The following is a 26,379-nucleotide window of genomic DNA, read 5'->3' as shown; positions in this document are numbered from 1 at the left end:
ATGGACTCTGAAAAACAAACTGAGGGTTCTAGAGGGGAGGGGGGTGGGAGGATGGGTTGGCCTGGTGGTGGGTATTGAGGAGGGCACGTTCTGCATGGAGCACTGGGTGTTGTGCACGAACAATGAATCATGGAACACTTTATCTAGAACTAATGATGTAATGTATGGGAATTAACATAAGAATAAAAAAAAAAAAAGATTAACAGCCGACAGAAATGTATCATATTTCATCCACTCTTAGGCTCACTTCCCCCCACATTTTATTGTCTATAAAATTGGTAGATATCTTACAATCAGTCACAGTTTAATAGTGTTTTTTGTGCTGGTATATAGTTATATATGGAATAGTTTATCAGTTATATTTTACTGGGGTGTCTTAAAATAGCATCTTAGAATAGATGAAATATAGTGGCTGTATTTCATATGGTAACACTGCATAAATTAAGCATAGTGGCAGTTTAAAACTAGGCAAAACATGGTATAGAATGTGCTTCTCTGTTGATTTTTTCCAGTAAATATTTTATAACAGTTGATATTCACTGACTTGAGAGAATTGCTAGGGACGGTAGCTGGTTGAAGAGGAAGCATAAAGCTCTGTTAGCTAATACAGCCTGCACTGTACAAGCTCTAATTACAGAGCCTAGCGTGGGCCCTTGTAGGGCACGAATGAATATTTTTTGATACCTATGGCATCTAGCAGCTCAGAGATGGATGGTGACTTGAAAGGAAAAAAGATGCATGAAAGGGATATTCTTTACTTAAACTATCTAAGGAAGATACCAGATTGCAAGATAATGCTATCATACTTTCCAGAACTAGACTAAAACATTATTTTCTATTTTCCAGAGGGTTCTAATTATAGGTTCTGCTGCAGCATGCTCACCTCTGCTTTGAAGGTTTTAACACTAACGTGGGGACCAGTTTCCTGGGAGAATATGAGATAGGCTAACACTTGAGGGGCTGGCAGAGCAACAGAGTGGAAGGAACCTGGGCCGGTACATAGTCTGGCAGATGGGTCTCTGCTAAGCACCCTCCACCTGCCTCTTGACTTTCACATCAGAGAGAAATAAAATGTAGCTATTGTCTTTTGGGGCTTCTTTTCTCCAGCAACTTAGACTAACTGCAACACTCCCAAATATCCGCCCCGCCCCCCCCTCCAAAGCAGCTGTTGCTTACTGAGGGCACCAGGTCGCCACGTTCCATGATGTCTCTGATCAATTTGCTTCTTTCAGATTCTGATGCCAGCTCATTACGCAGGAGCTCACTAGTCGAGAGATGTGTAAACCCGTATTTTTCCACCAGCTTTTCACACTGTGTGCCTTTGCCAGAGCCTGGGCCACCTAGAAAAGGAGTCATGTATCAGACACCTGCCCAAGTCGCCATGGTGTACAAGTCTATGCACTTCATTAACCAAGCACGTATGGGGTACTTATGCTTTATAGGGAGCTGTGTTGGGAGTTGTGGATACAGCGGAGAATGGGGTACATTCCTTGCCCTCAAAGAGTGGGCTGTCCAGGGCAGGGGGGAGGGCAGGCGTTATACACAACAAGCAGTTAGTAGGTAACTACTGTAGTGTTCTAGTGGGGAGAGTTCATGCTGCTCCAGGGGCACTGGGGAGGGGCGCAGGACTCTTTTGGTAGAGATGAAAGAGTCTCCTGGGGAACTGAATATGCTCATGTGCAAAGCACTGGCCACGGTGCCAGGTACACAGTGGGCGCTCAACACATCTTAGCTATTAATTTTTAAAATACATTGTTTTCATTTTCAAACAATCCCAACTGTGGAGAAGAGTTATCAGTAGAGAATAAAGAACTTCCTGAAATAGTTGAGAGTAAGTAGCTCCTGATGCCTCATCACTACAGAACACTTTGGTTTCATTGCCTCCAGACAAGGAGCTAAGCACATCTTGCTACATAACTACATCTTCAGAACCCATGCAGATTTCAGTGGATTTGTCCCAGTAATGTCCTTTGAAGCCAATGGGTCAAATTCAGAATCAAGCATTGCCTTTAGTTGTCAGGTCCTTCTGGTCTCCTTCCATATAGAAGGAGTGGAAGCTTCATGTTTCCTCGACACTTTTGAAGATTATTTTGTAGAATAGAATTCAATATGATTTTTTTCTGCTGTTTTCTGAATATTATTATTAGTTCTGAGTATGAGCCATATTCCTTGGATGAGCATTATACCCTGGACTCTTTCTCTTGCCTTCCCTCACCCAAATTTCAACCAATTGCTAAGTTGTAAGACCTTCTTTGCAGATGTAAAATCATAGCTAACTTTTATCAGGAGCTTACTGTACCACCCACTGTTCTAAGCATTTTATGTATTAATTTAAAATAATCTTAAGAGGCAGGCACTCTTGCCCTCATTTTATAGATGGGGAAGCAGAGGCACAGAGAATTAACTCAACTGCCATAGCTGCACGGCTAGTATGTAGCAAGTCAAGGATGTGAAGCCTGGACTCTGGCTCTTAGAGGCATTTCCTCCTCTCTTCCCTGCTAGCCAGGCTTGTCTATAGGATGAGCAGGTCCTCAAGAGTAATTCCGCCTCTGCACCGGGGAGTGGGTGAGGCTCTAGAGTCCAGCAGACCTGCTAGCAGGATGATTTGCCTGAAAAGCATTGACACTTCTGAGCTCCAGAGCATTCAACGGCTTCCCAGTCCCCACAGGATAAGATCCAAACTCCTTAGAGTGGCATTTCAACCTTCCAGAATCTAGTTTAACCTCTCCAACCTTTTTTTTTTTTTTCATTTCTTATCCTCGTCTAACACTGTCATGTCCAGCTACATACTGTCCCTGCAACAAGACATTTTTCCAGCCCACCATGCTTTTGTTCTCCCAGATCCTCAGCCTCGTAGGCCCTTCCTTCCTCCTCTAACTATTGGGATCCTCTTCATCTCTTAGGCCTCCGTCAGTTGCTTGCCCCTTCTGCCAGGAATCAGTCCTGCCCACCCTCCCCTCTGCGGGAGGGAGTGGTTTTGACAGCACGTGGGTGCCCTCGGCCTGTCTGCCACTTGGCCTCCAGGTCCCTCACTAGTATTGCACCTTGTACACAGTAGGTGCTTCATAAGTGCCTGAGGAACTGAACTTTTTCCTGTTAGAGGGAATGCAAAACGTGGTGGAGATGTTAACATGGTAGTGAGGATTTATGACTTATTCCGCCATTTCCCGGGTTCGTCTCTCTTCATATTCAAAACCCCTTTCTCAGGACAGTTAGCAACTTCCCTCTTGAGGGAAGCTTAGTTGTCGTTCCTCGTTAGAAGAAGGGCCTCGTCTTTTCTCTCCTTTGCCTTGGCAGATAATAAAGGAAAGGTCCACGTCTTCTACCTTCCGCTGTCCGCTAATTGGGAAGGGTTCCGACACCTCACGGGACTGTCGTGGGTGGGCTAGACGCAACAGGAAAACAGTGGTTACAGAGGCTCACAAAAAGAAGGCAGACCACTCAGGAGGAGCAGCTGGTCCCCAGCTAGTGCCACACTCGCTCTGAGCACCAGGACTCGTCTCCTACGATAACAGAAACGGAGGGGGAGTATGGGAACAAGAGAAGGTCACTCAGGCACGAAGTGCTTCCAGATAAACGAGGAAGGATGACGAGGGGCTGAGCCCCTGCAGACGCCTCCAGGGCTTCTGTGGCCGGATTCACCTAGAAACCCTTCTCTTAGGATGGCTGGAAGCCAGTCATGTGGAAAAGGTATTTTCAGACTCGGCTTACAAGGCAAAAATGCTGCGCTCCAATGACTTTCTTCCTTCAGCATTCCACAAATCCGACTATTACAGTTTTTGTTCCTCTAAAATGTTATTTAATAAATTTTGACGCAAAGGCAATTAAAAATCTTCTGCTCAAATGAACAACAGCTGTGTGTTCAACGGCAGCCCTGCCCCACTTAGGAGCCTTTTGTGGACCAACAGCGGCAAATTCTCAGCATTCTTGGGCCAAATGGTGCAGGCACAGTGGAATTTTAAGTAATCCACACAATGCCTTGATTCTTCCCATGGCTCCCAACTGGAGAACAAAGTGATTTTTATCACTGCGGCACAAAAACTGCGAGTAGAAATATGAATTTTCATATCATGTCACTTGCACATCTTTGAGGCCTTACGACTTTTAAATAAAAAACAATGGGGCCTTGATATCCCTCCAGGATAATTTGTTATAATGGAAAAAAATCTTTTGAGGTGCCACATATCAGAACGAGTGGGCTGTGTTCTCAGGTGACAAGATGACTGATAGCAGATGAGGAGTTGTCACATTTCCTGTCATCTCACTGACTTCTGGTGGATCATTACTCAAGGCTCACAGCCCCAAGCGACCCTATACGCAAGACCTCGCGGTGTCATTCACACAGCGTCTGCGATATGAGATCCTGTTTTTGAAGGGGTCGTCAACACACCAAAAGAAAAAAAGTTGAGAAATCTTTCTTCTCGACCTCCAATATAATTTAAAATTTTTTCCATGGAAAGCCTAAGGCACTATATTGTGCAAGCGGAAATACTCGGAACTCTCACGTCACAGCTCAGTAGGTGCCCCCCACCCCACCGACTGAAGTTCCAACAGAGCTATACAGAAGGAGGCCCTGCAGAAGAGCTGCCAACCCGGGGTCCTTGTTGTTCTTTGAGGTGCAGCTGAAAGCTGCATCACCTCACAGGCCCGCGTGGCCCCGTTCTCCAGTGAGCTCTCTATTTCCCGGAGCCATCCTCTGCAAGGAGGCAGCTCCTGGATCCACCAGCCAATCCCCTCTTAGGAGCCAACTCCTGGCTTCGTTGGCTGGGCCCTGCAAGAGAAGACCTGACTCCAAAGCAACTATGGCAGGGTGCTTGGCGTCAGGATGGGATGGCAAAGCTGGTGTGTGGTAGCACATTCTGGGCTCAGGAAGAAAAGACCAAACAAATCATGATGTCAGGTGGAGAATTAGTTGAACCCCCCCATCCAAACAAATGCGAGTATGTAAGTTTCTATTACACTTTTATCTTTAAATATTTCTAATAGTAATGGCATAAAGCAGGTTATAATGTCCTTTGTTGGCATTTTACGGTTATCTTGTTAACTGTAGGGTGCCACCTGGAATGAAGCCTATTAATACAGCTCTTCATTTGACTAACATCTGCTGGGCAGCACTGGCGAAGCACTGAGAGTAAAACGACTCCGAGGCCCTGTCCTTTCCATCAGAGAATTCAGTCCAATGGCAGGCTGGCAGGTGAACCCAACATCACAGCAGTGAGACAGGCCAGTGAGCCGGGTCTGTAAACACCATCGCACAAACACTGGGAGGGACTCAGCGCCCCGGCAGGAATCAATGAGTACGCACAATTCACTGACACAGGAAAAGAAGAGCATGAAGGGTGAGCTGGCACCTTTAGTACAGTGGTTTGGAGTGTGAGGAGGTCTTGCGGAGAATGGCAGGAAGGGGAGGAGAGTAATGTACTGGGAAGGGCACTGGGCAGGTAGATCGGTCAATAAAACCCTGGTTCTGCCCCTTACAAGTCGTGTGGCTACAGGGGAGTCTGACTTTCCCTGAGCCTTAGTTTCTTCATCTGTAAAATGAGGGGAAATGAGAACCAACTCTCTGCCTCATTCCACCTTAGACGCTCCTTCCTCCTTCTCTCCCATTCCTGACCAGTTGTTAAGACAACTTTGAAAAGCTGAGTCTATGTTTGAAAAGTCTCTGAAATCTGTCCCTCTCTCCCAAATCTCATGAAAAATTCTCCTTGTCCCCACCTCTTTGCCCAAAGATTGGTACTTGGTAAATGTTACATATAAAAAGGGAAGGTTCCTCATCCTGCTAGTTCTCCAGAGTTACATCTGCAGGGTGTCATCCAGCGTATCAGGGTTTGAATTACACATAATCTAACATTTGGGGATTAGCCATTACTTAGGGATGTCCAGACCATTTGTAGGTAATTATGATACATATCAGCATCTGTGTTTACACACACACACGTAGATTTAGAAAACTCAACAAAGTTTATTTTCTGTAAGACACTGCATTCTCTGGGTTCTAGCTGTCATCAACAAAGTTTTCCAGGCCTTCATTCCCACCCAAGCCTCAGCATTCTTTAAACCTCTTCAGCACCAATGACCTGCATCACTGACCCAATTTTAGCTCCCTATTGATCTGGCAGAAACTGAGAGTTCCTTATGGTGTGGGTCTGTAGTTCCACTCTGCTCGTGTCTTTCTCTCCCCTTTTTCTTTTCCCTTGACCTCACTTCTCAGCTTGTTCTCTGCCCTTTTTGTGACCTCATTGAGTTGGTCCATTCCCTTTGGACCACTTACCTCCTTAGCCAGCTGGACATCAGGCCCTTTCAATTTTTTTTTTAAGATTTTATTTATTTGACAGAGAGAGAGCGCACAAGCAGGGGGAGCTGCAGGCAGAGGGAGAGGGAGAAGCAGGCTCCCCGCCCGATGTGGGGCTCGATCCCAGGACCGGTGCTTGATCCCAGGACTTGGGATCATGACCTGAGCCGAAGGCAGATGCTTAACGACTGAGCCACCCAGGCAGCCCCACCAGGCCCTTTCTGATAGCTGTGAATCCTTTGACCCCATTGAATTCTGTTGTGGCTGCCATGAGAACCACCAACTACTCTGTGCCCAACCCACTTACTTTACTTTATGTGCATCTACTCCGGGTTGCTAAGGATCCCTTGACAAAGCCAGAGAACCAAGCCAACCTGGGTCATGCTTTCTAACTTCAAAATAGCTTCTACTGCCTCTGTGTAAATATATTCCTCTTTTGCTGATATCAAATTGGATGTCCATGGATAGATTCTAGTATTTCCCCATTGTCCTCAAATCTTCCAACATATTCTTCCAACATACTCAAACGTTCTTATTCTTACAAGTATTATTTATTTTAAAGATTTTATTTATTTATTTGACAGAGAGAGACACAGCGAGAGAGGGAACACAAGCAGGGGGAGTGGGGGAGGGAGAAGCAGACTCCCTGCCGAGCAGGGAGCCCGATGCGGGGCTCGATCCCAGGACCCTGGGATCATGACCTGAGCTGAAGGCAGACGCTTAGCGACTGAGCCACCCAGGCGTCCCTCAGGTGCCCCATTCTTACAAGTATTTTTAATCCTCCTATTCACTGGGAAGGTGAAGATTATCTTCTTTCCTCAACATTTTCAAATCATATGTGTCTTCATCTTTTGTCTTCCATCCCTCCTTTCTTTTGTTTGGAAGACTATTTTACACAACTGTTCAGCTGAAGGTTGACTTCTCTGCTTTGGCTCTTGTCGCACCATATGGCATTTTCCTTGACAGCACTTCTCATAGTATAATGACTCTCATCTCTCTGGCTACCATCTACTTAAGGTCTGTCTTCCATATTGGACTCGATGTTTCACAAGCATGGGCTACGGGTATGCTTTGCTCACTCTGGTGCCCAAACATAGTGCGAAACACAACAGACGCTTCATAATCGTGGCTCAAAGAATAAATTATTTTTATTTTTTTTTATTATTTTAATTCCAGTAGAGTTAACGTACAGTGTTATGTTAGTTTCAGGTGTACGATACAGTGACTCAGCACTTCCACATATCACCCGGTGCCATCACAAGTGCACTCCTTAGTCCTCATCACCTATTTCATCCATCTCCCCCAAGAATAAATTATTTGATGATGAAAGGATCCTCACCTCCTTCCTGCTCCAAAAACTTGCTCCTCCTTCTTGTCCACATTAAATGTACTCCTCTCAGTTGGCACCATCTTATCTCTCTTTTGTGTAACAATAGGCTGGTTTCTTTCCAATCCAAATGAAAATATTTCTACTATTGTCTGCATCCTCTAGTTATTTTTATATTCTTTCCTATTTTTTTCGGCATCCTAAAACTGTTTCCATTTCCCTCTCTTTTACTGACTCCCTGTCCTCTTGCAAGCCACATCCTGCTGTCATCACTCTCTGAAGTTGATCTTTTAAGAGTTTAAGAGTGATTGTGTAATTGCCATATAATTTAATGACCTTCTTCTAGTCTTTACTGTTTTTGTCCCTTTAGTAGCATTTAATACCATTGATAAACATCTTGGAATTCTCTCTTCCACTGGCTTCCAGGACACATATTTTGCCCACATTCTCTTCCTTCCTTTGCTAGGCTGAAGCTCACAGAAAGTAGAGACTGCTTTATTTTTGTTGGTATCCCCACAGAAGCTTGCATGGTGTCACAGGCAACTGTTCAGTAGGGCCAATGTCTAGGAGACTTGTGGGCCCACAAAAGTGACAACTCGATTTCCTTTCATGTCAAAGAAACATTGGACCAAAGGACTCAAGTTCCAAGTTTATATCTCATACCTGTATCTAGTTAGAGGACACTGATCAAGTCACTTATCCTCTTTGAACTTCAACCTCTTTAATTACAAATTAGGGAACAGCACTTTTATATTGTGATTTTAACATCTTTAAAGATGGATAGTCTTCACAGTTATATGAAGGTATCAAGTATCTTTTGCATATCAAACTATCCTATTTTTATATGGTCATGAGAGTTTAAAAATCTATTCGATTCCTACCTCTTGAAATACTTCTTTCTCCCTAAATGAAAATGTGCTCCAAGGTTGGGTTTAGGTTTTTGTGACTGAATGATTCCTTTCTGAGAAAAGCTACTATTCCTTCGGATCATGAACTGACCGTGCCCTAGGAGTGATCCCCAGCCACTGTAAGGCTATGAGTCACTTTCAGCTTTCTGTATCTGGGGTGAGCTGTATCACCATGCTGAGTTTCAGCAGGCTGTTGCTGAGAATTGACTCTGTCTGGCTGGAAACAACTAAGAAAAATAGATCTTTATCCTCAAAGACAACATCTCTGTTAGGTTCTGAAATGCACTGCTGCTTCAGGTTATTTGGTGAATAGGATAAAATATGCCAGTGACAGGGTCAGTTGCAGGTTATATGGAAAAACTTCACATGTGACCATGAACTTCTTGATGGCAGGTGCTATGCCTTCTGTATCAGGGCCTGGTGTATAGTGGGCACTCAGTAGTTGTTAGATCAGTGAATGAATGAATGGTAAACAAGCTGAGAGCTTCAGGGAATCGGAGGTAGCCCTGTATATGACACTGGGAGTTAGCCGACTTTGGTTCTAGGCCCTTCCTGCATTGAACTAGCTGAGTGATCCTGGGAGAGCTTGGGAGATTTTGCTCTTTGGATGCTGGCTTCCTTGTCTGTGAATTGAAGAGTCTGGACTAAATTTTTTTTTAAAGATTTTATTTATTTATTTGACAGAGAGAGAGAGAGAGCGAGAGAGGAAACACAAGCACGGGGAGTGGGAGAGGGAGAAGCAGGCTCCCCGCTGAGCAGGGTGCCTGACGTGGGGCTCGATCCCAGGACCCTGGGATCATGACCTGAGCTGAAGACAGATGCTAATGACTGAGCCACCCAGGCGTCCCAAGTCTGGATTAAATTAGTGGTTCTCTCTCTCTCTGTGTTTATGTGTGTGCGTTTTATTACTCTTCCTGAATATTCAAACTCCCCTTCCATAATGCTCCTCTCTGAGGAAGGATTATTTACCCCTACTTTTTTTAACTTAGGAGTTCCCAAGTGCTTTGGCCAATGAAATATGAGCAGAAGTGGATGTGAGTCACATCTAGACAGAGGTTTTTATAGCCAGGACATGGTTTCCATGTCTCTTGTCCCTTCACCATGAAACTAGCAATGTTTCAAATAGTAAGGGTTCCGTCAGCATGGTTACCAGAGTGAATCCTAGTCACCTGTTGATGAACATGTAGTATTAGTCCAGAACAAGAAGAAGAAGAAGAAGAGGAGAAAGAAGAAGAAAAAACATCTTTGTTGTTCTACACTACAGAGATTTTTAGGTGGGTTTATTTGTTTCTACAGCATAAGCTAGCTTCTTCTGACAGATACTTTCCCAAACTTGACTGTGCAGAAAAATCACCTAGGGTATTGAAAACGTTCCCAAATCAGTAGATCTGTGAACCACCGGGGTTGAAGCCTGGGAAATTATAGTTTTAGAAAGCTCTCCAGGGAAAGTATACAGATATCTGCATTTCACTTTGAAATGTGTAAGGAAAAAAAAGATGTATTGATGGCTGGATAGAGGGATGGATAGAAGGACAGATATGTGATAAAACGAGTTTTAGTAAAATGTTAATGGCAGAATCTAGGTGGTGGCTGTTCCAGTGTTCACTGTAAAATTCTTTCAGTTTTGCTGAATGTTTAAAATATTTTCATAATAAATAAAGATGATCAGATGATCTTTAAAAAATTCCCCAGATGATTCTGATGATTAACCCAATTTGGAACTTCTAGATTAGATAACCTTTAAAGAAGGTAATGTGCTGTGAGCTCCCCAGTGTACACTGCGTGAGTCTTTGTTGATCTTTCCTTTAATATTTACAATGTAACAATGCTGAGATAATGGTTCTATTGTGAATGAATACTTGTTACAATCGTTAATAAAAATCCTCATCGCCTTATCAATAGCAGGGCCAACCTCTCTTTTGCAGATGAGGGGAACTTTTTGTTTTCTCGGCATCAAGCCTGAGAGAATAGAAGGGGGGACTGTGGCCTATTTTGTACCAATGAAGTGGCTCAGAGACAGACATGTTTGGGAAGTCACTGCAGACTGTTCAGACAAAGATGTCTGGTTCACAGTGCTTTGGCTTGATATTTGATCTAATAAGTATCTATTCTATCAGTGTGTGTGTGTGTGTGTGTTTTAATGTTTAGGAGTCACAGCCTTGGTGCCTGTCTTTTCCTCTCATCCAAGACCTGAACCTTCCTTGCTTTATCTGTATGTAAGAGCTAGAGTCATTTAATCCTTACAACAACTATTTGAAGTAAGTGCTATTTGCAACCCTACTGTACAGGTTAAAAATCTGTATCTGAGGGCACACCTGTGCCTTGGTAACTGCTAAGCTCTACAGCCTCTCACATGTAAGGCCATTCTGGAAATCAGGTAGACCTGCTATTCAGAAATGCACTGCACAGCCTTCAGTCAACCAGGAGCCAGGCTTTCATGATGGCCCCATAAGGTTGCCAGCTGACATCCAGTTAATTATTACATCAGACAGGCTTACACTACACCCCATCACTGCTCATCTAAAATTTGAATTTAACTAGCTGTCTTGTATTTGTATTTGTTAAAACTAGCAACCCTATCAGCCCCACCACTTACTAACCTGGAGACATTAGGGACATGATGTTCATCTCTGTTTTGACAACTCGAACAGTCCTGCCATTCATAGAATCTATCATAGGTGTAGAAAGACATGTGAAATGTCTAATTAAGACAAGACTCTGGAATTGGATTCCTTGACTTTAGCTCTTAGATAGAGACAAGACAAGGAAGGTTCAGGTCTTGGGTGAGAGGAAATGGCATGCACCAAGGCAGTGATTCCTAAACATCTCCACCACATGATGCTGTGAACTCCTATAGTTCTTAGTACAAACCATTCTCCATCCTAAATCCTTTTCCATTCTAATCCCATTTCCATCCCAACCACATCCCCATCTAAACCCATCTCCTTCCCCTATCTATCTCCATCTTATATCCATCTCCAGACCAACCCCAAATCCATCCCAACCCCATCCCTATCCTCACCCCATCTCCATTCCATCCCACCTTCATTCTACCACCCACCTCCATCCCACCCCATCTCCATCCCACCCCATCCCCATCTCGGCCCCATCTCCATCCTAACTCTATCTCCAAACAGAGACAGAGACAGGATTTCCAAATTGTAGTATAAATACTACTAAAAAACCTGTCCTTTTCTTCTTCAACCAGAGGTCTCCAGGGTCTGTTCCAGACCTGACTCACCAAGCTTATAGACTAGAGCCTTCCAAAAGTTGCTTCAGTCAGGCTCCTTTTTTTTTTTTTTTTGAGAGGGAGGGGGTAGGAGCAGGGGTAGAGGGAGAGAATCTTAAGCAGGCTCGTCTGCCTGATCTCACAACCCTGAGATCATGACCTGAGCCCAAATCAAGAGTTAAACGTTTAACTGACTGAGCCATCCAGGCACCTCCAGTCAGGCTCTTCTTTTTTTTTTAAAGATTTTTTATTTATGTACTTGACAGACAGAGACATAGCAAGAGAGGAAACACAAGCAGGGGGAGTGGGAGAGGGAGAAGCAGGCTTCCTGAGGAGCAGGGAGCCCGATGCGGGGCTCGATCCCAGCACCCTGGGATCATGACCTGAGCTGAAGGCAGACGCTTAACGACTGAGCCACCCAGGCGCCCCAGTCAGGCTCTTCTTATTTAGGTCTCTAAATTCTGAGAATTCACTGTTGTAGAGTGTTCTGCCTCTTCCAAATTCATCTTAAATTTATGAAGCCACCTTTTTTCCTATTTTGTAGCCCACTTTACACTATGATCTTAGGCATGCATTAAATGAATATAGTAGGCAATTTACAAACTTAGCCTATCCTTTCTATGTTTTCCTTCTTTTAAATAAAATAGTTTTTCTCTACTGTCAAAGAAATATATGCTCCTTATTGAAGATTTAAATAATTCAGAAAAGTAAAAAGAAAAATTTCCCATAATCCTACTTCCCAAAGGTAACTGCCAGAAATATTTTGTTTTCTTCCTTTTTTTTTAAAAAAAAATATTTCATTTATTCGTTTGAGAGAGAGAGAGTGACAGAGAGAGCACAAGCAAGGGGAGAAGTAGAGGAGGAGGGAAAAGCAAGCTCTCCGCTGAGCTGGGAGCCTGACATGGGGCTTGATCCCAGGCCTCTGGGATCATGACCCGAGCCAAAGGCAGACGCTTAACCATCTGAGCCACCCAGGCGCCCCTGTTTTATTTCTTTGCAGCTTTTCTACACATGGTCTTCCGGTTTGTTTTTCACTGGGAATCTGTCTGCGCTGACATTTCTCCTCTTTGGGCTTCTGTATTCTCGTCTGAAAATAAGCTTGCTGGACTAGATAAATTCCAAGGTCATTTCCAGCACTGCCAGTCTATATTTCTGTCTTTGTCAGAGAACATAGAGGATATTTGTACTTGCAGTCTATTTATGTGCTGTAAAAGGAAGTGAGGATATTTAAGACCGGTAGAGACATTTGTAGTGATGTTAGTTGGATTACATCTGGGGTTTTGTGTTCAATTTTGGGCCACACCACGGAAACTGGAAGTCTTATATGCTATGATGGGAAGATAAAAGGCCCCTAAGATATTTTGTTAGGTATAAAAAGTAGGATTTAAAGTTGCATGATCTCATTTTGATGAAGAATATATATTTAAAAAATATATATACATAGAAACAAGAGGGCTATAAGTCAACTTCTTAATAGTATTAATCTTTAAGCTTTGGGATTTTGGGTGATTTGTTGTGATCGATACATGTTTTCTAGGATGAAGATGTATTTTTAAAAAATATTTTATTTATTTATTTTGAGAGAGAATGAGCAAGAGAGAGAGATCGAGAGAGAGAGAGAGCACAAGAGAGGCAGGGGAAGGGCAGAAGGAGAGGGAGAAGCAGACACCGTGCTGAGCAGGGAGCCTGACACGGGCTTGATTCCAGGATCCTAACTTGAGCTGAAAGCAGACGCTTAACCGATGGAGCCACCCAGGTGCCCCAAAGATGTGTTATTTTTATAAAAAGAAAAGTTCTTAAAGTAAAAAAAAAATCTGGTAATCTGTTTTAGGAGAGATTTTGGCTGCATGAGTCCCAAGAGAAACGAGGGAGTGGGAAATAATAAAAGTAGAACAAATTCCTCAAGGGTAGTTTTTCCCTTCTGGTCCTCCCTTGCCTGTTCACCAGCCATGGACTCATCCTTGGTCAATATCACATTATCTCTCTGCATCCAGGGCTTCTATGATTTGGTCCATCTTCTTCCTCTTCCTGGGCCATGAAGGGCATATTCCTACTACTGTGATTTGTTCCCTACTTAAAATCTCCCTTCTTGGTAGCCCTCTCTCCTCAGCCCTCTCTCAAGCTTAGGGGATCCCATCCATTCTCTGAGGCTCCCCTTGGTTCTCAGCCTCCCTGGGAAGGGGCTTCCAACCATTGAGCCATTGTGCTTTCTTTGTCCTCCCATTCCTGCTAACACTCACTAAATAGTTCCTTTGTCAGTTAACTCTACACTGTCCAGTATTAAGTCTAAAGTTTTCATAAACATCAATTCTTTTTTTTTTTTTTTAATTTTTTATTTATTTATTTGACAGAGAGAGAGATAGCGAGAGCAGGAACACAAGCAGGGGGAGTGGGAGAGGGAGAAGCAGGCTTCCCGCCGAGCAAGGAGCCCGATGTGGGGCTCGGTCCCAGAACCCTGGGATCATGACCTGAGCCGAAGGCAGATGCTTAACGACTGAGCCACCCAGGCGCCCCATAAACATCAATTCTTGCCTCATCAAATAGATTATAAGCTCCTTGAGGGAATGGGAACATTAAAAAAATAAAAAAAATTCTCCTCCTTTTCTTGTTCTCCTATCTTCAAGGACAGTTTAACATTAAATCAACTTTAGTCTACATTCCCTTCTTTGAATGATGCTAACGCTCAGAATCAGTACCATCAAGGTCAATGATTTGCTAACTATTTGTTTTGTATTTTGCTTCCTGGCATCTATGCCAGTTACATAGTGGTGGACTGGAATTTCATTCTGATAGAGAAGCCACATGCTACTTTACTCAGCAAAATTTACCAAAGGCATGAATTTTTTTATTTTGTTTCTATGGGAAAGGGCCAGGAAGACTTTATAAAGACTCCATATCGATCTTTCAGGACCCAGCCAGAGGAAGAGTCTTTCAGTTATGGTTGGTTCTTAAAGATGGCCAAGCCCCATGGGGTACCTGGGTGGCTCACTTGGTTAAGTGTCTGCCTTTGGCTCAGGCCATGATCCCAGGTTCCTGGGCTCCTTGTTCAGCGGGGAGCCTGCTTCTCCCTCTCCCTCTGCCTGCTGCTCCCCCTGCTTGTGCTCTCTCTCTCTCTCATTCTGTCAGATAAATAAATAAATAAAATCTTAAAAAATAAAGAATGGCCAAGCCCTGTAGTTTTACTTGAAACCTCTGCTCTTGTCATTACGACTCGGAGAAGGTTATTGGTAGAAGACAAGTTAATATATTTACTTCTGACAATGAAGCCTTTATATCTTCCATTCCATTTTAATCCATTCATTCATTCTTTCTAAAGATCTGAACTGAATGCTTACTAAGCGCCAGGTGTCCTGAAAGGTGCTGTAGAAAGAAGGGAAAAAAAGAAAAAGACAGGGCATGGTCTTTGTCTTCTAGGAGATTTAGTAAAAACCATTCTCCAGCCAATGGCCATCATTGCCTTCAAGCAAGTGGTCAGTGGAAGAAGGAGTCTCCAGTAGATTCTAGGAGACTGCTGATTAGGCTGAGCCAGCTTTCTCACTGCTTAATATTCTCTTCCTTTCTCAACAAACGTTGGAATGAGGGACCGTCTCAGAACCTGCCTCAACAGCTCCACCCAGACCAAGTTGAGGATTTCCAAGAAAAATAAGACTGTGTTCTGCTTGATGCTCCGTCCAAGCCTGCTTTCCACGCATTTACTGTAAGAGTCAGTCCGTGCAGGAAAATATGTAATTGGACCAAATAAGTTCCTTCTACTTTAAATTGAGGTCATTTGGCTAGAGTCGATGGGCAGGTGGCTGGCATTGACACAGTGATCCACTTTCTGGTGGAAAGCATTCCTCAAAGCACAGCAGAGCCACAAGGAACACTACCTTCAGAATCAGTGCCCTAGACAATATGAAAAAATAAATCTACTGGGTCACAGGACTATGTCCTGTTAACACAAAATAGCTGCACTCAGTTACAAGAGGAGAGAGTCTTTCATTGCCTTGACCACCTGATGGTTGGTTGAAATATGTTTCATTTACAACTAAAAAAATGCTCTGAGACTCTTAGTTCTGGAGCCTAGAGCAAAATGAGAGGGGAATACTTTGGGAATGTTACATTTGGGAAGGCCAAAACAGTTACCGTCCCCTTAATCACTGGCTTGTTATTCTGCTTTATTCCTCAAGGCTACATCTGGCCTCCTACAGTGAAATCTGTGTTGGGTTGTAAACAACTGCTGTAATGTGTCCACAAGAGGAAGCGGCAGCCAAAAGGCAGGTGTAAGCCCAGGGCCTAACAGATACTCTCCCGCTTCAACTTCCCTGATCCCAGCCGACCCCAGGTGCTCCAGGTAAAATACCACTTAACAGGTAAGTCCCTTAGGGAGCACTTACTTTTAACAAATGACGCTAGAAACAGATAGATGAGCTTACCCAACCTCTTAACCTGTCAAGGCTCCCCCATCCTCTACCTCTTTCCAATTCACTTCCGATCCCCTCCTGGCCTCCCCTTTCTCGGGGTCCTCTCTTTCTCATTGGCTGTCTCCCCTCACTCACCATAGGATAGTTGTAATAATAGCTAGCGCTTGTTGAATATTTACTAGGAGCACTGTGACATGTGTTTAACTCATTTCATCGTCACATTAACACTATGACCCAGATAACATCATTACTTCCACATCACAGGTGAGAAGACTGAGGAAGAGAGGGTGTAAGGATGTTGCCCAAGGTCAGGACAGAGGGGAGATGGCATGTGAACTCAAGTAGGTTGTGCTCTTAACTAGACTCTATACTATTTTTTTTTAAAGATTTATTTATTTATTTGAGAGAAAGAGAGTGCCGGGGGAGGGACAGAGGCAGAGGGGGTGGGAGAGAGAGAATCTTAAGCAGGCTCCGTGCCCAGTAAGGAGCATGACGTGGAGCTGGATTCCACAACCCTGAGATCATGACCTGAGCCAAAATCAAGAATCAGACGATTAACTGGGCCACCCAGAAACCCCAGTACTACCTCTCTCTTTCTATAAATATGCTTCACTCTCTCATATCCACTTTTGACCTTCTTTCCCTGTCTTTGCTTTCTCCGAGAGCCAAGTTTCTTGCAAGTTAGTCTATACGCATCCTCATTTCCTTACCACCCAAGTGCCCCTCAACCAGCTGGCTTCACTCCTTTCTGTTCCACCGGAACTGCTCTCACCAAAGGCACCAGTCACTCTGCTGTTGTCAAACTCAGCAGACAATTCTCATTACATTTTACTTAACCTTGCCCACATGGAAACTCTCCCCTCCCTTGCCTGCTAGGACACCATTTGCTCTTGATATTCTGCTTTCCTCTCTGTTTTCTCCTCCTTGGGCTCTGGCATGGGTGTTTCCTAGACTCCAGGTCTCAGCCTCCTTCCAGCCTCAGTGTCCCTAAGCTCGCCGGGCTGATGCCTCGCACATGTGTGGTTTCACTGCCATTGTATCCTGGTGAATTCCACACCTGTGTCTACAGCCAGGACTCGTTATTTTGGATACTAGACTTCAAAAACCTCTTGTCTAATGGACGTTACCTGATGGATGTCCCATAAGCATCTCAATCTTAAAATGTTTAAAACTAAACTCTTCATCACTCTCTTAAAACCCATTTCTTCTCCACGTGCTTTATCTCCTTGAAGGACACCTCTGTTCACCTGGTCATCTAAACTAGCCACTTCCGAGTCATGCTCATTCCTCTCATTCACCCAAACACAATGGATCTTTATGTCCTATTGATTCTACTTCCTGAAATCTTTTGGATGGGCTTCCTCTTTTCCACTTCCACAGCCTCTTGTTCCTCACCTGCAGGACCACCCAGCTGACTTCCCGGCCGGCCTCCCTGCTGCAGCGGAGGCGCCCTCTCTCTGCTTCCAGAGTGTGCTGTCTGAAATCCAGATCTGGGACCTGTGACGGAGTAAAAGCCCTGACAGCTCCCTGTGGCTACCGGCTGAAGTTTACATTTGTTAGCCGGGTTCTCAGCCTTTCCTGCCCTGGACCCTGCGTCTGTCTGCAACTCTGCCTTTCACCCCTTCCCACCCCCGCATGTTGGAGGCTCTCGCGCACGCGCACACGTTCCCTCTCCTTGCCCTGGGCCCACGCCAACTTTTTTCCCACTCAGCACTTGGCCAATTCCTTTTCTTTCTCCGGACTCAGCTGACTGTCCGCTCCACGCCCACATACCCGCTTCAGTCTTTCTCCCCATTACCCGAGCCACGGCCGTGACATGTGCCAGGCTGTGCGGGTTGCTTGCTCCCTCCCTATAACATGAGCTCCTTGAGATCTTTCATCTTTGTATGATTAAGCCTATCACTTTGCTGATATATGGTAGAAACTCAATAAATGTATCAAAGGAATTAATGAAAGTCACCCAAAGGAATATACAGTTAATGGGAGAATTTAATAGAGTAGTGAGAAAATATTTTTATCATTAGGGAGTTACAGCCCCCCTGAAGTCTGTATATTCCTTGGCCTAGGCTATTTTTTTCCCCTCCACCTCCAAACTAAACCATTGTTTGAAATCAATATGTGGTCAAGGTGCTCTATCCAACCCACAAAGAAAATCTCAGAAGCACCAGGTTCCTGCAGATGTACCTAGAATCACATTCTCAAACACTTGCTCATTGTTGCCCTTGGCTCTCTGAAATACTTTCAGTAATGCTCACAAAAAAGATACCCACTATATGCCTCTTAGTAAAAAGATGCAGTGTATTCCAAAATCAATGTGCTTTGGGGGGGAGCGGTGTTCAGAACGGTTCAGATACTTTTATGGCTTCAAATTGTTTCCTGTTTTGAAGTTATTAAGGAATTGCAAATAATTGGCAGAACCTGGCTGAGGCACTCAGAGGTCTGTTTCATTGATATTCATTTGATGTCTTATTATTTTGTCTTTGCTTTCAGACATCAATAGCTAGCTATATAGGAACAAAGTCAAATAGAAAATGGGAGCATTCATTATGGCAAACTCTTCCCCCACCCACTCTACTCCCATAACCTCTCCTTACTACATATCTATAACAGTTTTAGAGCATGGGTTTTGAAGTCTGGGAAAGTGGGGTATGAATCCCAACTGTGTCACTTATTAACTGTGTAACCTTGGGAAATTTCCTTAACCTTCTGAGCCTCTACTTCTTCATCTGTAAAATGGGAAAGAACATGAGTACTGATGAGTGGTGTGAGAAATAAGTAAGATAATACGTAAGAAGGCAGGCAGCACAGTATCTAGAATGTAGTAAGTCACCAGTATATATTAGTTTTAATACTATTATTAGGTAATTAAAATAAATATTTGGGAGGTAGAAGATGAGAACCTGGACTTATTCAATTGCCCTCACACATTACTTCCTTGGGGCTATGTCTCTGTTGCACATGCTTTTAATTAAGGGAACAGTTAGCAATGTGTTAATTCATTGGTGGCTCTTATTTGGGATGGATAGAAAACAAATATTATTTTGCCTTTTTTTTTTTTTTAAAGATTTTATTTATTTATTTGACAGAGAGAGAGAGCTAGCGAGAGCAGGAACACAAGCAGGGGGAGTGGGAGAGTGAGAAGCAGGCTTCCTGCCGAGCAGGGAGCCCGATGTGGGACTTGATCCCAGGACCCTGGGATCATGACCTGAGCCGAAGGCAGACGCTTAACGACTGAGCCACCCAGGCGCCCTATTTTGCCATTTTAAAAGAAATTCAGAGAGGCTAAGGGATTGGCCCAAGGGCACATAGAGGTTAGATATAACGTAAGATTTTGGGTGTTCTGTCATTTCCAGTGCTGGGTCCTTCTAGAGTCTGTGGCATTGATCATTCTTAGTGGGTCTCAGAACAAGCAAAAAAAAAAAAAGCTTTCAGTGAGTCAGGCCTGGAGATGTGGCCTTGGATGAGTGAACAGGTTGAGTAACTAAATCTTCACCAGGTGACTCTGTTGGTAAGTTAATGGTGCTTCCAAAAAGATTTGAAGAAATGGGTAGGGGGACAATGAGTGTGATGGCATGAGGTCCCCAAACCCTTTACTTGGTAGAAGTCATTCACTTGTGTGCTTTTCTTTTTAGGAGTAATTTGCTCTTCTGGATGACTCAATTGACTCAGCAACATTCCTTTCTTGAGGCAATAATTTAAAAAACATGGAAAAACCCTGTACTTCTGCCATGTCATGCAGTATTCCAAGGACTGTTTAATGTCTTTTTGAACCTCATCGTCCTCTAAGTATAGTAAGCCCTGGATAAAGGTTTATTAATTTGGTCTGATTAAATGAAGAAAGTGTTTTGTTCTATTCAACATTAATTAGAGCCTTTTTGCAGTGAAAAGGTTTACGTAATTAAGTAGGTTCATTGTCAGTACACAATGCCTGCATTTATCCAACATTAGAAAGACATCCCGTTGGGGGCACCTGGGTGGCTCAGTCATTAAGCATCTGCCTTCAGCTCAGGTCATGCTCCCAGGGTCCTGGGATCGAGCCCTGCATTGGGCTCCCTGCTCAGCGGGAAGCCTGCTTCTCCCTCTCCCACTCCCCCTGCTTGTGTTCCCTCTCTTGCTATGTTCCTGTCAAATAAATAAATAAAATCATAAAAAAAAAAGAAAAGAAAAGAAAGAAAGACATCCTGTTGGTTTGTAAATGCGTTTGAGACTCTCTTGGAAAGTGGCCCAATGTTTCTCTTCTTTTACTCTCCCAACCTGAATGGCCTGGACTTTGAAAATACAGATGTCAGACCAGAAGAGTGCCAAAAGGGCCCTTAATAACTGTATGCCTTCATGGAGAAAGGGCTGTGGAAATCATGTGTCTATGTCCAGAGCAGAGATGATGTTTCAGTTAGGGCAGACCACAGGTTTGACAGTCAGATGGAAACATATTTCTTTCTGTGAACCCAGTCTAGCTGATGAGCTACCTGTTTACATTTTATAGTAGAAACTCAATTAAGTCTAGTCTGAATTTTCTTAGTCTAATCCAGTAATTTCTGATAACCATGATAGTCCATTTTCTGCTATAGACTGAATGTTGGTGTCCCCTTCAAATCCATATGTTAAATCCTAAAGCCTGATGTGGTGGTATCAGGAAGTGGGGCTTTGGAAGGTGATTAGGTCAAGAGGGTGAAGTCCATATGAATAGGATTAGTGCCTTTTTAAAAGAGGCCTCAGAAATCTCCCTCACCCCCTCCACACCACGTGAGATTACAGGGAAAAGATAGCTGTCTACGAATCAGGATATAAGCCTTCATCAGACATCAAATCTGCCAGTGTCTTGATCTTGGACTTCCCAGCCTCCAGAACTGTGAGAAATGAGTTTCTGTTGTTTATAAGCCACCCAGGCTATGGTATTTTGTTATAGCAGCCTGATGGTACTAATTCAAGCTCAAAGTTCAGTCTTCATGTCAGGACTATTCTCCCACCTGAAGGGTTTTCTATACCCTTCCCCCAGTCCTGGTTCTTCCAGTGCCAATGATCCCTGAGATCTGTCCCCTCCACCTCCATGTAGCCCCTGCTTTGGAGTCTCCTGTTGGTCCTCCTGATGCATTCCTCTTTGCCCACCTCTGACTAGTACCCAGGCTTTCCTTTCAGGCATCCCTCATACCACTGGCTACACAGAAACATTCAGAACTGTGTGTGGTCACAGATGCTGGGGTTAGGGTGGGGTCCTCTATTTTTTTCTTTCTTTTTAAAAAAAAAAATTAATTCCAATATAATTAATGTACAGTGTTATATTAGTTTCAGGTGTACAAAATAGTAATTCAACACTTCCATACATCGCCTAGTGCTCATCATGACAAGTGCCCTCCTTAATCCCCATCACCTATTTCACCCATCCCTGACTGATCTCACCTTTGGTAACTCAGTTCTCTACATTTAAGAGTCTCTTTCTTGGCTTGTGTCTTTCTTGCTCTATCTCTATTTTGCCCCCCCTTGCTCGTTTGTTTCTTAAATTCCACGTATTAGTGAAATCATATGGTATTTGTTTCTTATTTTGCTTAGCATAATACTCTCTAGCTCCATCCATGTCATGGCAAATGGCTGAATAATATTCTATGGTATGTGTGTATATATGTACCACATCTTTATCCATTCATCTATCGATGGACACTTCGGCTGCTTCCATAATTTGGCTATTGTACATAATGCTGCAATAAACAGGGGTGCATGTATCCCTTTGAATTAGTGTTTTTGTATTTTTTAAAAAAGATTTATTTATTTGAGAGGGAGAGAGAGAGCGGGGGGAGGGGCAGTGGCAGAGGGAGAGAGAGAATCTCAAGCAGGCTCTCTGCTGAGCATAGAGCCCAATGCAGGGCTCGAGCTCATGAGCCCAAGATCATGACCTGAGCTGGGATGCTCAACCCACTGTGCCACCCAGGTGCCCCGTGTTTTTGTATTTTTGGGGCAGTCTCCTATTTTCATTAGAACACTTAGAGGCTATTGCCTTTCACTAATAAATAGTACAGGAGCAATTGTTATAAAACCACAGTGTGAATCAAGACAGCTGCATCCAAGTAAGCCCGTACTTCAAGGACAATAAACTAGCAGCATTTGTTGCCAATGATAAAATCCAAGCTTTCAAGCCCCAGATCCATCACTTTTTAGCAAATTATTTAACTCTCTAACATCTTACCTGAAAAGTCAGGATGGGGATAGTACTTACCCCATAGGGTGGATACAAGCATTAAATAAGATAACATTATTTATAGTGTCTAGTGTGTGTTAGTGCTCAATGAATGTTGGCTTCTAATACAGCTACCTCAAGTTAAAACAATCAGTTTTGTTTTTCATTTTTTATTTAGCCACATATGTGCATCAATGTCATGAAGAATGTTTAATCTGGGCCCCAAGTAATATTCTCTAAAGATTAAATTAATTCATAGTTCTTTGATAACAAGGCAACAATGAAATGACATCAGGGCTATAGTGAAATGATGGAAGGCATTAAAATATTGAGTTTTAGGGGTGCCTGGGTGGCTCAGTCAGTTAAGTGTCTGCCTTGGCCTCAGGTCATGATCCCAGGGTCCTGGGATTGAGCCCTTCATCAGGCTCCTTGCTCATCGGGGAGTCTGCTTCTCCCGCTCCCTCTGCCTGCTGCTCCCCCTGCTTGTGCTCTCTCTTTCTCTCTCAAATAAATAAATAAAATCTTTAAAAAAATATTGAGCTTTAAGCAAAAATTCTCATTTCTACAGTTTTCCCTAAGGAAATAAATAGGACCAGTTTGCACTGGGTTAAAAATACACAGAATAACACAAAATATTGTAAAAGTGCTTCCCAAAGCTTACTACTTAAAAGCAGTTTATCAGTACTAATGCTAAGGTACACAAAGCCAGCTGTGTCCCTGACATCCTGAAAGTTATATTCACAGAATGATGTCTTGACCATAATGCCATTAGCATGACACCTCATCTGTAAAGTCATATGATTTTCCAAATTGAAGCACTTCTACCAAAGCTTTGGATAGGAATTAATGGGAATTCAGGTTATGTCACACTTTGGGCACAGGCAGGCTATGAAAAGCACAGAAGGGAAAAAGAAGCCAAAATAGATTGGATAATAGCAAGATAACGATCAAGAGATTAAAAAAAAAAAAGAGAGAGAGAGAGAGAAAGGAAAGAAATGTACCAGAAAAGGTTGTGAAAACTGTAGGAGCCTGTTAGTGGGACATAATGAGGCTCTTTAAAGGACATTTTTACACTATCCAAATAGTTTTCCATTTTCAGCCATGACTGAGCCCCGGTCTTGTACATCAGCCCAGTTCTTATGTCTTGTGTGTGAACTACCGAAGTCCAGAGAATCTTTCCCAATCCTTTTGATCGCTGGTCTGATCCTGTGAGATCCCTTATCTGTCCTGTGTAAAGTATTTCTCTAGAAACAGTGACTGAACTGCCTTCTTCATGAACAAAGAGGTAACATTCACACCACATTCAAACGGCTAACTAGATCGACCCTTGCCGCTTTTCCTTTCCGGCCAGACAGTGCACTTTCCCCGAACATGTCTTCCACTCAGACGGTGGTCAGTGCTATTAACCGTGACTTCAAACTGTTTTGCAAATGAGCAAGAAATTGCCCTGGCTTTGGGGAGTGGGGTAAGCTGGCGTTGCTGTTCTCAGGGAGAGGAGAGCAGCTACAATGGAGTCAGGAGCATCTGATTAGGCTCATAATTAACCTGAGAACTATCCTGCCGGGAACAGCTACACGCAGCAGCAACCTGCCTGTCAGTTCCAGTCCAAGAACTCCAACTGCTATTTTGGTTGTTATGGAAACTGACCACACTGCCTCCTAAAGAATCATCCCAATAAATATTTGTTTTTCTAAGTCATTATGGGGTCTCTAAATGAGCGATGCAGACACAAGCAATGGAGGAGCACACAGGAAGAAGGCTGGCCGTTAGAGAAGACGTCACAGGAAGCTAGAACTTAAACCTGACCTTGGCGCATCATTAGCTAGGGGAGAAGACATTTCAAGTGACAGGACTGGCAAAAGCGAGGGACGTTGAAGAGATAATGATAATGCGGGGCGGGGGGGTTGGAAACACAGACTCACGGCAGGGTTGGAGTGGGAAATGGGAAGGCATGTGGAGGCCAGTGGGGAGAATGCTTTGAAGGTCAGTCTAAGGAGTTTGCACCTTTCTGCAGACAAAAGGGAACGAGGATACTTTAAAGTAGGGGGACGGTGCTTTAGGAATATTGATTTTTATTTTCAAGCTAACAGCGAGGATGGCAACCTAGTTTCTGGCTAATGCCACAACCCCACGTGTCTTGTGTAGATGTCAAGACCATAATTCGAAAAGTTAAAAGTTCAACCATCTTCTCGTATAGGCAACACCACACTTGTTTCACTGAAATCGATGGATTCTTGTTTATTAGGGCTCATCAAAACTGCCATGGGTGTGTCTATGACATCCTGAGTATTTTTACGAGCTTCAAACTGACCTGCAATAATACAGCTCCAAAATACCACTCCGCCATCTGTCAAGGAAGTATTTACAACTAAGGCGTTAATTTTCAAGCAGAGTCCAGTAAATACCCTAAAAGAAGAACAATCATTTTTCCTCATATCACAGTGGTTTTGTACCTTCTACTGCCCAAACAGTAGGCGGAAATCTTTACTAGAATAGTAACTGGCCAATAAATTAAAATACAGGAGAGTTTGGTTAACATAAGAAAAACCTTTATTCAGAGCAACAGTTCTTGGAATATAGTCTGTGGACCCTTGGGGGTCTCAAGCTTTGTCTGATGCCAAAGATTTTATATTGTGCGATTTGACTTTGTGAAGGGCACAGGTCTTGGTAACAGGTGAGCCAAGATCTTTAGTTATACGTAGACAGATAGAAGTGATACTTGAAAATACATTTCAAAATTTAATTGTGAGTGCTAAACCGGGTAAATCTGAAGTAAAATTATTGCTAGGGAAAATAATAAACACAAAACATGCTGTAGTATTTTTAGAAGCTTTTTTTTGGACCACATTATTAAAACCACAGATTTCCATGTGATAATAAAGGCTCATTCTTTGTTTACTGAACATCAGGTTTAAAGAGCCTCTCCTTTTCCTAATTTGGCCCCTAAGATAAAAGCTGAACAGAACGTATAATTCATTGTGCATGGCCTTGATGCCGAGAAGAGTGATTAAAGTTTATGTGGAAAGGGGAATTTTCTTTGCTATTTCGATGATGAGTTTCTCTTCAGTTAAGGAGTAGAAATAATGTACTTTTACTTTCTGAAAAGAATGTAAAAAGTGTGGCAAGAGTTCATCCAGTTCCCATGGCTCAGGTCAATGAGAGAGGCAAGCAGGTCAGAGATAGAATTCAGATTGGGGCTCCAGAATTCTCACTATTCAAAACAGGCCGTTCTGTTTGGCTGGAATTCTTCCTCCTCTCACCTCTGTTAATCCTCCGGTTGCTCCACCTCCTCCTTTTGTTCCCTGCCTAAACATCACGTCTGTCGAGAACCCTTGCCTGATCACTCTGATCACCCACGTCTACCCCAGACACTCAACCCAGGTTGTTTTGTTTCAGCTCTTTGTTTCCTTCCTAAGTGTGTGATAGTAATTTGATGAGTTCTTCTTTCCGTCTAGGACGGAAGCTCGTGATCCCTGCTCACTGCCCACATGGGTCCAATACTCAGTAAGTATTGGGTGGGTGACTGAATGTGGGAGACAGTCCAGGGACACAACCCACACAACTGAGTGGTGCAGTGGGGAGAGGCCTGGGATGGGGACCTGCAGCCCTGGTGTCCCTTCTGCCACCAGCTGGTTGAACGACCTTGATCAAACCTCTTAAATTCTCCGGGACTCATTTTCCTCATCTGACAAGGAGGGAGATTTAGTGAGAGATTTCCAAGGCAACATCCCGACTTTAAGGTGCAAGATTCTAAGTTTACCCGATTATATTTCTTGGGTGCTGGTAACCATTCTTTTTCCCACTCATTGAGGAGGTGTGGACCTTTTCATTATTTCTGAATATGAATAGACATTTTTTTGAAAAATGCAAAGGTAGGTGTATTAATTTTTCTACAGACTTGAATCATTAGAGGGAAAAGTACCAAGTTTGGGAGGTGCTCTGACAACATTTTGTGCTTTTCTGTGCAATTATAACTGTTGCTCAAATAGGCCCATTGATTTCCATGGGGAAAACTGGACATCTGGCTCTCACACTCGTTAGCTATGTGACC

The 26,379-nt window shown here is 43.4% G+C and overlaps 1 protein-coding gene across 2 annotated transcripts in view; it reads right to left on the bottom strand.

Annotated features, from left to right (window-relative positions):
- AK5 (adenylate kinase 5) overlaps window positions 1-26,379 on the bottom strand; it is a 226,057-nt gene that overhangs the window by 27,955 nt on the left and 171,723 nt on the right. For both annotated transcript variants that reach the window (XM_081817032.1, XM_081817033.1), the window contains exon 11: window positions 1,177-1,340. In XM_081817032.1, the coding sequence (XP_081673158.1) occupies window positions 1,177-1,340 (164 nt within the window). The remainder of the gene's footprint in view (window positions 1-1,176; window positions 1,341-26,379) is intronic.

This window comes from Leptonychotes weddellii, chromosome 4 (assembly GCF_054177405.1).
Source record: "Leptonychotes weddellii isolate Sample4059 chromosome 4, ASM5417740v2, whole genome shotgun sequence".
Lineage (NCBI taxonomy): Eukaryota > Metazoa > Chordata > Mammalia > Carnivora > Phocidae > Leptonychotes > Leptonychotes weddellii.
The sequence above is the reverse complement of the archived record's forward strand: the minus strand, read 5'-3'. Positions and strand labels throughout refer to the sequence as shown.